Here is a 12,237-nt window from a genome sequence, read left to right as displayed (position 1 = left end):
ATGCCGAGAGATACGAGGCCCTGTGGGAAGATGTCGACAAGTTAATCAGAAACAACTTCATCCGAGAAGTCTTGTACCCCGAATGGGTGTCGAATCTCGTACTGGTAAGAAAGCCAAACGGGGAGTGGCGAACATGCGTCGATTTCAGCGACCTGAACAAAGCATGTCCCAGGGACAGCTTCCCACTATCCCGAATCGATCAGCTAGTCGACGCCACGGCGGGACACGAACTATTGAGCTTCATAGACGCGTACTCTGGGTACAACCAGATACCAATGCTCGACCGCGATGAAGAGCACACGGCGTTTGTTACCGACAGAGGTCTCTACTGTTACAAAGTGATGCCCTTCGGTCTCAAAAACGCTGGAGCGACTTATCAACGCCTCGTCAACAAGATGTTCGCGGGGCAGATAGGAAAGACAATGGAGGTTTACGTCGACGACATGCTGGTGAAGAGCAGGAAGACCGAGGACCATGTGGAGGACCTTAGGAGAATGTTCGGCGTCCTCAGAACGTACAAAATGAAGCTAAACCCCCGTAAGTGTGCCTTCGGCGTCGCCTCAGGGAAATTCTTGGGTTTCATGGTGAGCAGTCGAGGAATCGAGACCAATTCGGAAAAGATTCAGGCCCTCCTCGACATGGGATCGCCAAGGAAGCCCAAGGAGGTCCAGAAGCTGATAGGCTGTGTGGTTGCACTTAACATGTGTATCTCTAAATCTACGGATAAGTGCGTACCGTTCTTTGACACCCTGAGGGGAAGCAAGCCATTCCTATGGACGGAAGAGTGCGAATAGGCTTTCCAACAACTGAAGGAACACCTTGGGAAACCCCTCTGCTGTCCAAACCTGTGACCGGAGAGGTGCTGAGCCTTTACCTGGCGATCTCAGAACACGCCGTTAGTTCGGTGGTGATCCGCGAGGAGAAGAAGGTGCAGTTGCCGGTGTATTACACTAGCAAGCGCCTTCTCGACGCGGAGATGAGGTATCCCCAGATGGAAAAGCTTGCCTTCGCACTAGTTGTGACAGCGAGGAAGTTGCGGCACTACTTCCAGGCCCATAGCATTCAGGTCTTGACCAACCACCCACTTAGGCAGGTGCTACAAAAGCTCGACACCTCCAGTCGACTCTTGAAATGGTCCATAGAGCTCAGCCAGTTCGACATCGACTACAAACCACAGACTGCCATCAAGGGCTAAGCCCTGGCAGACTTTGTGGCAGAATTCACGGGGTTACTGGACGAGGTCAAGGAAGCTGACGAACCACCACGATGGAAGCTCTACGTCAATGGGAGCTCCAACGACAACAACAGCGGGGCAGGACTGGTATTACACACACCTGAGGGACACAAGATCACCTCGGCCATCAGGTTTGAATTCCCCGCATCCAATAACGAAGCGGAGTACGAGGCGCTGCTGGCCGGACTCCGGTTGGCGGAGCACTTAAAAGCGGGGAACCTAGACATCTTCAGCGATTCACAGCTCATTGTGAATCAAGTGAAGGGCCAGTACCAGACCCGGGATGAGAAGATGGCCGCGTATCTAAAGAAGGTGAAAGAAGCCCTAGGGAAGTTCACGGCCTATGATATACAGCAAGTGCCAAGAGCAGAGAATAACAACGCCGACGCCCTCGCCAAGTTGGCGATGTCGAAAGATGCCGAGCTCTTGAACTTGGTTCCTGTAGAGGTCTTAAAAGCCCCGACCACGGAAAAGAGGCCTGAGGTCGTGCCGGTGGATTATCAGCCAAGCTGGATGGACCCGATTATCAGGTACTTGGTCGACGGTGAACTCCCTGAGGATAGGCAGCAGGCAAAAAAGATGAAGTATCAAGCGGTGAGATACACAATGCACGACAATCTTCTCTATCGAAGGGGCTACTCGACGCCCATGCTCAGGTCCCTCAGCGCAGAAGAGGCAAAGAGAGTGCTGTCTAAGGTGCACGATGAGATATGTGGAAACCACGCGGGGGGACAGTCCCTAGCCTACAAAATACTACGGCAGGGGTATTACTGGCCAAGTCTCAAGAAAGATGCAGCCGAGTTCGCGAAAAGGTGCGAGAGCTGCCAGAGGTACGCTCCCACCCCTCGACTGCACTCAGAGGACCTAACATCTATAGTGTCTCCCTGGCCCTTCGCTAAGTGGGGAATTGACCTTATCGGTCCCCTGCACAAAACCCCGGGGGGTTATAAGTTCACTATTGTCGCCATCGACTACTTTACGAAATGGGTCGAAGCCGAGCCATTGACGACCATCTCAGAGGAAAAATGTACAAACTTCATATGAAACAACATAGTTTGCAGGTTCGGTGTGCCGCATTCTCTCGTGTCCGACAACGGGAAGCAGTTCAACAATGACAACACTAGCCAGTTTTGCGAGCTACTGGGGATCCACAAGAATTTTCTCTGTTGTATACCCCCAGTCCAACGGGCAGGTCGTGGCAGTCAATAAGATAATCAAAGTCACACTCAAACGACGCCTCGACGCCTACAAAGAGAAATGGGCCGGCGAATTACCGAAAGTGCTGTGGGCCTACAGAACAACGAGTAGAACTACTACGGGGGAAACCCCATTCTCAATGGCATACGGGGTCGAGGCAGTCCTTCCAGTCGAGGTGTCCATTCCGACCAACCGGGTAACCCGGTATGAGGAGGATAGGAACGCCGAGCGGATGGGCTTGGAGCTCGACCTCCTAGAAGAACGACGCACAAATGCACAGCTAAGGCTCGCCGCCTACCAGGCAAGAACTGCCAGGTATTATAACAATAAGGTCAAGCAAAAGAGCTTCAGGGTCGGGGACCTAGTTTTGTGGGTGGTAACCCCCAACACCAAACCCAAGAACTTCGGAGCCCTAGGCCTAACTTGGGAAGGACCCTACAGAATAAGAGAGGTCGTGGCCAATGAGTCGTATCGACTAGCAGAGCTCGACGGTCGATGCATCAAGCATACTTGGAATGCGGATCAGTTGAAGGTCTACTACCAGTAATCACGAGAAACGTCGACCTAACAGAGCAAACTTATTGTTTTTTAGTTAAGTTCTATTTCATTTCGCGTTTATGGCAAGCCGAAAAGCCAACTTGTAAATTCTACATGAATAAAAGGCGACATGCGTTATACGCTTAATCAACAAATCCTGACTTACGACTGATTCTTCTTACGCAGGTACAACCATCTACTACTTATGTCGATACGTCGACTAAAAATCGTCGATACGTCGACAACGAGGCACCAAAAGCAAGTCCAGGACTTTGTTCTTGGTGAGGGGACAATAAGGCCCCCACGAACTTGCAAAGGCGGTGAGGCTCTGGCCTAACCACACTTAAGCAACACGCAGATTTTCTGCATACTTAATATTCTACCATCTACGTCGAAGCCTTGACAATAGTACGCCAAAGCCGAGTTCTAAAACTCAGCTTGGGCGAGGGGGTACTAAGGCCAGACAATGAGGCCCCCTACAAAATTTTTTTTCCGACTCACAAGAGGTAGTCTAGCCTACACTTGGCAAAAAGAGTCTACACATGCGCAATATCCACACAAACAGTGAGCAAAAGTAAGCATGAAAATATATAGAGAAAAGAAATACAAAACTTGTCTCGACCTTATGGTCGTTACAAACCATCAAATAAATATTGTCTGGGCCTCACGGCCTTGTGAAGGAAAATAGAGAAAAAGTGTTGCAAAAACAGTAAAAGCTCCCGGAAGAAGTCCCCTCACTGCTCGCCGTCGTCGCCTACGGTCCGCTCGGCATCCCCCTGCGCTTGCTCGACACCCTCGGCCCCCTGAGCCGGTTCGACAACCTCCACATCCTCGCTGTCAGACTCATCGAGGATGGACAGGTCGGCGTCCGGACGCTTCCTGCGGAAGCGGTCGAGGATTTGTTCCCCCACAGACTGCATCAAGGACAATTGGAGCACTTTAAACTTGGCTGAAGACTGGTAGGCCTCGAGCCTTTGGTTGACGAGCTCCTCGAAGGCTTCTGAGGATTTGAATTGCCACACTTGACCTTCGATCATGTCCTTGAGCTCCTGGGACTCCTTGATTGTTTCCAGCCTGGCGTCAGCCAGGCGGCGGAAGTCCTCAGAGGCCATGAAGTCCGAGATGGCTTTGGAGGTCGCCTCCTTCTGTTACTCCTGGAACTCCGGAGATGAGAGGTACGTCTCGACTCCCTTAGAGCTCCCCTCCTTAAAGCCCGCCTTGAAGCTACTGGACTTCTCAGTGGAGATCTTATCCTCGAGGGATCGCACCTTGGCCTTCTCGACCTCCTAGTCTGTCGAGAGCTCGTCCCGGACAGTGCGAAGAGCGCTAATCTCCTTTTCGGCAGCCGCCGACATCATCTCCTTCTTGAGAAGGGTCTCCAGCTCCACATAATTCTGGAGAGCATGCTCGAGGGCCTGAACTCCAAAAGGAGGAAAGAACACTGTGAGGATGAAGAAGCCAAACCTCTAAAAAAAAAACTACTACATATATGCAAATGAAAAATAGTGATAGCAGTCGGGGTCGGGACTTACCGTGAGCTGGCGCTTCACGGTCAGGCGCTGCCGATCCAGGATACTCTCCCCAGAATAAACGTCCTAGGTCTCCTCATGAAAGAAGTTATATATGGCCAGAGCGTGAGTGAAGTCGAGGTCGACCACGTCACGGATAAGGAAATTGGGGTCGTTGACCTTCGACCCCGGCAGCAGGAGAGGCTCCGCCGGAGGGGGCGGAACCGCCAGGTTTGCAGCAACCTCAGCGCCCTTCTTTTTATCGAGGCGTCGGCCCTGCCCGGAAGACCCCTCGACCGTATGAGGGTCTCATGGCTCGTCCACCCTTTGCCTCTTCGAGGGGGGCTCGATCACGACCACTCCCCTTCTAGGGGTTACAGTGATGCCGGGGGAGGCAACGGTCTCGACTGCAGGCTGACTCGATGTCCCGCTCGACTCCGCTCCGGTCTTACTCTTCCTCATCTTGGCGGGGATGGTGTACTTCATCTCGGATGGCACGGCAACATGGAAAAGGAGAGATCAATTCAAGGACATCTCGACTACACCCCCTGGCCTTTGCTAAAGAGATTGAAGGGGAAGAGCCAACTTTCCGTTGAGAAGATCCGCAGGAGGAACTACAGGTTAACGCGGAGGAGGAAGCTCTACGACCAGGTCACACAGCAGGCGGTTCCTTCGAGTATTAAGGGCCGAGGCACGTCGACGATCGGGGGAAAGCGACAGTATCTTCTCGACGCGAGCAAGAGCGGCCGAGGAGAGCCTTGGTCGCTCAACTTCTTCACCTACGGGTAGGAAACAACAAGTGTGAGACGACTCGACAGCAGCACATAGATCTTTTTTTAAAAAAAAAGAAAAAGAAAAAGGGGGGGAACCTACAGTATTTACTGAATACTGTTTGAGTCCCCATCGATCGCTCACCGTCGAGGGGGTGAGAATTGAAATTCCCCCCGAGGAAGAAGAATTGGGGCTTCCACCCGTGAGCGCTGGTGGTCTTCTCAACGACCACGGGTGGGATTAGAAGTTTGGACTTAGAGTGGGAGGATAAATAAAAGAACCCCCTTTGATTGGGGGAGGCCCTGAGGGAGTAGCAGTACAAGAATTCCTCGACGGTTAGGTCGAGGCTCAAAAACTTCCTCCATAATATTATCATAGAATTTATTGTCACCCAACAATTGGGTGACAACTTTGCGGGAGAGATCATGTGGAGACTGCAGAGGGCCTTCACGAATGGATGGAAGGGCAGAGTTAGCCCAAAGGTGAGCGCACGAGTGTACACGGTCATGTGACCGGGGGGAGGGTTGTGAGCCCTGTCATTGGGGGTCGGGATGATCAGGTAAAAGTGCAGGGGGTCGATCCCTGCATCGGTGAATGCCCTCCTAGCGGCGTGGGGCTTGATCTTCGACGGGTCAAGGTCTGTGGCCAGCCCTGAAAGGGTGCTTGTCGACGCTACCCCGTACCCTCGATCCCCGGGGGGACCGGCTTGTGGGTCAGCACCCTCATCGTTGAGGAGTATGAGTGCGTCCGGTTGAGAAGCCGAGGCTGACGCCTCAGCATACTCGCCCACTTGACGAAGCAAGGAATTCCCGCTCTCGCCCGAAGATGTGCTCGAAGTCGCGACATCCTCAGGATCATCCCTGACCCTGTGCGCAGAGACCTCTCGACCTCTAGTCTGCTTCGACGACATGTTCTGGAAAAAGGCAAACAAGGGGGCGAGTTGGCTCCTAGTGGTCGAGAGGTCAAAAGCGCAGAGCAAGAAGAAAAACATAATGTGCCATGAGTCAGAGAGGCCCAGAGCCAAGCTCGGGGGCCTCAGGCCAAAACAGCGGTGCCCAAACAGGTCAGGTAGTATAAGCTCAGCTGTCGGCGCAAGGCCGGCGGGATCAGGGAAGTACACTTCCCCTCTTTACAATGCGTTTTGGCATGACCCTCGCAGACACTGGAACCGGACCCACAGGAAGAACGGAGGGAATGAAGACTTACCAGATTCGGAGAAAGCTTGAGTCTGAGGGCAAAAGACGATCAAAGTGCGTAAGGATGCATGGAGGCAAAAGGCTCGGGTGAAAGTCCGGCAGAGTAACGGCGTCCGGAAAGCTTGGTGGTCAGCGAGATGAAGACATGAGGACATATATATACCCGCCAGAAGAGAAATCCAAGGATCCCCGAGGAGTCCAAAGGGCTCCAGATCTCAACCATAGAATCTGATTCGGTCCCATCCGACGGTGGATCTGAGAAGGCACGATCGAACGGTCGGGGAGAGAGCAACAGGAAAGGACTCGATTTGACAGCGACGATTCATCCTTCCAATTCCACGTGGCGTTAGGGAAATGGGGACGTGACGGTTGATGCAATTGACGTGATTACTCCACTGCCCAAGAAACCAACCGCAATGATGCACTGTACCTGCGAGCAACCGCCCTTACTCGCAGAAAGGTCTTTTTCCACGTGGCATCCTCGACGCTATATAGCCAGGAAAGTCACACTGCGACGTTCCAGTCTAGGGGGTAATTGTTACACCATGGTCGAGACATCGACCACTCTCTCGAACGACAGACGCCGAGGACTCCCCGCAGAGGATCGGCCGCTGGCGTCGAGGGAACGGCCGTAGCTAATGTGCCCTCTACGTCGAGAGACCATATGTGGGAAGAGGCGCCGGGCGCAATGACTTAACCTTCGAAGGCCATAGTGCCGAGGCAGCACTGTCAGTATTCTCTACCAGCGGTCTTGTCAACTCAAAGAGGGAAGTATTAATCCGACTGCTACTGCAGGAGTCAGGAAATCAGGCGGCAGATAGGAAGGATCAGCCGCGTTTCCTGGAGCAGTCATCATGAAAACTCACCTACCCTCACGCGGATCGAGGAAAGAAGATGACTTCTTCCTTGGGAACGGAAAATACGTATTCACATGTAAAGGCCTATAAATAGAGCCAAGAAAACCCAGAAAGGGGTTAGACACCATTTCATTATTAAGAGAAAACTTGTAAACGGCTGAAATATTAGTGCATACACAAGTGAATTAGGTAAAGAGTTATTGCCGAACCACTATAAAGTTATTGTCTCATTTACATTATTTTTCAGTTTTTATCTTTGATTCAATCATTAGTGTCACCGTGAGTGTTTTCAGAGAGGTAACTGTGAGTTGTCGGAAAAACATCGTCAACAAATTACTTATATTCAGAGAAGTTTTGGAGCGACATCCTCTACGCTGGTGACAAGTCTTTTTTTGTTTATTCCTGAAACTTGGAATGTTGCGTTTCATTTCATCCTTATGGTTAAACTGAGCTGTGACACGTGGTTGAGGCGGTGGAGTATTTGCCAGCACAGCGTCTTCTACAACAATCTATGGGTGCGTTTGGTTCATAGATTAGAACTATGTGATTAGAATTATTTTCTATTTACGTGTATTTTTTGTGAGAGAAAATACTGTAGCGAACTACAAACCATGATTCAAATAAGGAAATGAATCCATCTACCAAACATCACCTATATATAAAGTAGTCGGTCATCAGATATGTAGAAATAGAGAGAGAAACTTGTATGTGAGGAACAATTGTAGAGAGAGAAATTGTACTGTGAATGTGTTTGGTGAGTGAGAAAATAGTTGAGTTTGGGAATACTTTCTGGGTAAGTTTTTCTCTAGAAAACATATTGGAATCTCTCTGGGTTTGTTTCTTGGAGGTTTGCGTTTCTGATTTTTTGTAATCTGTTGATTGAGGGTGTACAGTTCTTTTCTATATATAGTAGAATTGAGTTTTCATGTGGAGGAGTTGAGCAGGACGTATGTCTATATATTGAATCAAATTTGGATAAAATTGCGCGTATTAATCTTATTCTCTTTTTCATTCTTAATCTGTTTTCTTGTGTTGGAGACGTTCCAACAATATTTTTAGAACTACAAAATCATCAACTGGAATCAAAACTCATCACCAGAAAAAGAAAAAAAAAACTGAACTTTTATTAATAATTGGACGGAAAGGAACACAGTGCAATATTTTATTGACTTTGCAGCTATTGAAGTTGTGGAAACACTCTAGTGTTGCCAAAAGTAGCAGAACAAACACTAGAAAAAGTTACATTAGAGAACTAAGGCCTGCTTCACTTTGTTGATTTGAGTTTAGAATTTAAGTTTAGATGTAATTTTATGTGAGAGTTTTTTACTGTAGTAAAAAAGTTAGATGTGATTGTTTATGAGATTCGAGTTTAGAATTTGAGTTTAGATGTGATTTTATGTGTAAACTTTTTACTCTACTAAAAAAGTTAGATGTGACTGTTTATAAGAGCTTTTTATTGTAAAAAAACTCGAATTCTAAACTCGAAACAGCAAAGTGAACGGACCTAAAAAGAGAAATAAATAAATAAAAGTTAGAGAACTTTACAACGAGACTAAATCCGGTGACGGCGGTGAAGGAGTTGGCGATGGCGACACCGGAAAGTGAGAGCTCGCTGAGATGGCCTGCCATCATCACAGAAACAACCTGAAGAAGGTAGTGTGACACGGACACGACCACCATGGGAACAGCTATGTAACTGACCTTCTTTAGCTCCTCCGCCAATGCCCTCCATGTTACTTTCCATTTCTCATCTCTCTCTACCAGAAGTGCCTCTTCCATGGTTGATTTTGTTCAAGTTTCTGTTGAGCAATGTGGTTGTTGGTTTACATTTATGAGTGTCCAATGCCAAGAAAGAGACTCAATAAGTGTGTGTGTGTGTATGGCTTTCTCTCTATTTTTTTTTTTTTTTTTAATATCTCAAGTTTGACATAAATGTAGAATTATTGTTAGGCCCCGACAAAATAATCTCTATCGACGATCGACATTGACGGAAGTTGGTGTACTAACTATAAAGCAATTGTTAAAAAATAATAACAAAAATTGATGGGTCGAAGTCGGCATACTGCATACAAAAATGAAGAGTGATAAATAAATATTTTATTTCAGATTCTCAAATTTTTCTTTTGTTAAATGTACACTTCATATTTTTCAAACAAATACATCTGATAATAAACATTTTTCCTAACATATTTGCTTTCATACCAATTTTTTTTCCTTAAACATATTTACAAGATTGCCAACCTGCCTCTATAAGCAATTAACCTTGCATTTCCCACGTTCCCTCTCCACCACTTTTTGTACAATTGCCACCTTATATTTTACCATCGATCTTTTTAAGCATTGATCTCACCTATGGCCGCGCAACATTAGCGTTATAATCACATTAGTCTCACGTGACCCCTTCTGACAGAGGTTGTCTTGAAAACAAAGTGAAAAATACCACATATTCTCATTTAACTCCTATTTATCTGTATGTTCTTTATGGAAATTCAAACATATATATTAAGTTACAGATGCAATTATGAGCCGGGGCCGCTGTTGGGCAAACACGATACTGTTTAAAATACGACTTAACTTATTAATATTGATAGACTGAGTTGGGTCGCTTACTTCGGTCTATGAATCAATACGGTATGACCCATTAAAATTCATGGGCTAGATTAGATTTAGGCTGGGTCAGACCTGGGCCATCCATGGGCCCATTTTGACACAGCTTCTAACATATTTATATATGTATATATATATATATATTTATATGTGTGTGTATATATTTATTAAATTACATATTGTATTTGTTATATAAAATATTTACTTCACACATTTGTTATATATACCGCCATTATAGTAGTACATCGAATCGTGCATAATATTTATTTTTTTTATGTTTTTTATGTGTTCTTGTTTGTTTAATGTCTATTTAGTAATCTTATAAACATCTTGTGCAATTATCTTAATTGTATTTTTTTTATCCTTATTTAGGTTTTATTCTTTTGGATTCTCCTTAAAAAGGTTTTTAATGAAACATACATAAATAAAAGTTTTGTTTTCAAATTTTCATAACTATTTAGATTTTATATTTATTAGCTTGTTTAAAAGTTCAAAAAAATAATAAAAAAAAAGAATTGACAAAATGCATATTAAGATGAGTTGGTCCATCCAAACCCCTAACAGGCCAACCTATCTTGATTAATTATGGGAAATAGTAGAAAATATGTCAAAAGCTTATAATGCAATCTCATATATATAATAAATAGTAACATACAGAAAAGTACATGATTTATCATAATTTTATACAGACTTATAATTTACGTCATTTTAAATAATTAGGTGTCGTATGTTGTTTAAGCATTTTTTTTCTCTATATTTTTTAGGGAAATTTTTTCGTTATTAATTAAATCACAATTTATTTATGAGTGAAGTGGCATATATAAATAATATTTTTTTATCACCTTAAGTAGGGGTGGCAATTCGTGTCATGTGTCGTGTTTTGGTTGTTTCTTTTTAAATTTGCAGTCAACACGAACACGACCTGTGACACGAAATTTTTAAATAACCGCAACACGAACACGACACGACCACTTTATGAGTTGACATAACACGACACGAAATGACCCGTGAAGCCGAAATTGACATGAAAATTATGTACTTTTCTTTAGTTTTTTACATATTAGAAATAACTTAAAATTCATAACATGTTAAAATACGACCCCATTCATTTCACCGATTTGAGTTTAGAATTCGAGTTTTGCTACAGTAAAAAGCTCTCAGAAATAGTCACATCTAACTTTTTTACTACAATAAAAAAATATCGCATAAAGTCACATATCAAATCGAATTAAAAACTCGAATCAGCAAACTAAACGGGCTCTACAATAACGTCCATCAAAATTAAGCAAAAAATAATGTAAAATTTTGAGTAAGACTATCATAATACACAAGTTCATAATAAAATATAAAATATGTAATGAAATATATATATATATATATATATTTTAGTGTTTTATAAATTTTGTGTTGTATTCGGGTTAGGCAGGTCCAAGCTGAAATTGACATGTGTTTTTCTGTCAATTTCAGGTTGACTTAATTCTGACCTGAACTTTTTTTTTATCAACCTTAACTCGCAAAATTCATGTCTTTCCCATATTACCAGTCTTAGTGGTATTTCTGATTTTTTTCATATATTATCGATGTCAAAAAAAAAAATATATATATATATATACATACATTCAAGGCCCTTACTAGCCTATAATAATTACCGAGAAAAAAATAAAATTGAAAAGAAGAAAAAGAAGACTGAAAGGTATCTAAAAGTACTATTGTAGGCCTCGTGAATATTTATTAATAACAAATCTAACATAAATTTAAATTAAAAAACTATATATGGACATGATAAAAGGGCATGCTAAAAGATGCTCCATTTCGGTTCTGACTTAAATACCAATAACGCTACTGCGCTGCACTACTATTTATTAGCATTTATTCGTTGATCGGTTTTCCGCGCGCATAGTATTGTATACCCACTATATATTTATGCACATATATATACACACACACACACTCTCTTGTTAGTGGTTTGATAAACTTCCTCAGAAAAACCAAAGGCATTGATAAGATGGAAGCATATCAGCAGGTGCCTTTACTTGTCCCAAAGAGATCAGAGAAGATAAGAAAACTATGGGGCGGAGGGTTTTGGAGAGAACTGAAGAAGGTAAGCGTGATGGCGTTGCCGATGGTGGTGGTAACGGTGTCGCAGTTCCTTCCTCAGGTCATATCGACCATGATGGCCGGACATCTGGGTGAACTCTCCCTCTCTGGTGCTGCCATCGCCACATCTTTTGCCGACGTCACTGGCTTTAGCGTTCTTGTAAGTTTCACTTCTTAACTATTGCATGATTAGTGTTTCTTATCATATATACCACTCGTTTATATATATATAT

The 12,237-nt window shown here is 44.7% G+C and overlaps 1 protein-coding gene and 1 pseudogene across 2 annotated transcripts in view; one reads left to right on the top strand and one right to left on the bottom strand.

The window, feature by feature from the left end:
* LOC21409730 (protein DETOXIFICATION 9) overlaps nucleotides 1–9,086 on the bottom strand; it is a 17,119-nt gene extending 8,033 nt beyond the window's left edge. For both annotated transcript variants that reach the window (XM_024173814.1, XM_024173813.1), the window contains exon 1: nucleotides 8,846–9,086. In XM_024173814.1, the coding sequence (XP_024029582.1) occupies nucleotides 8,846–9,079 (234 nt within the window). In that variant the 5' untranslated portion in view covers nucleotides 9,080–9,086. The remainder of the gene's footprint in view (nucleotides 1–8,845) is intronic.
* Nucleotides 9,087–11,912: 2,826 nt separating this feature from the next.
* The window catches only part of LOC21409725, a 20,925-nt pseudogene continuing 20,600 nt past the window's right edge, over nucleotides 11,913–12,237 (top strand).

The sequence above is a fragment of the Morus notabilis genome, unplaced genomic scaffold (genome assembly GCF_000414095.1).
Source record: "Morus notabilis unplaced genomic scaffold, ASM41409v2 Scaffold518, whole genome shotgun sequence".
Classification (NCBI taxonomy): Eukaryota; Viridiplantae; Streptophyta; class Magnoliopsida; order Rosales; family Moraceae; genus Morus; species Morus notabilis.
Note: the sequence above shows the minus strand (reverse complement) of the source record. Positions and strands in the feature narration are given on the sequence as shown.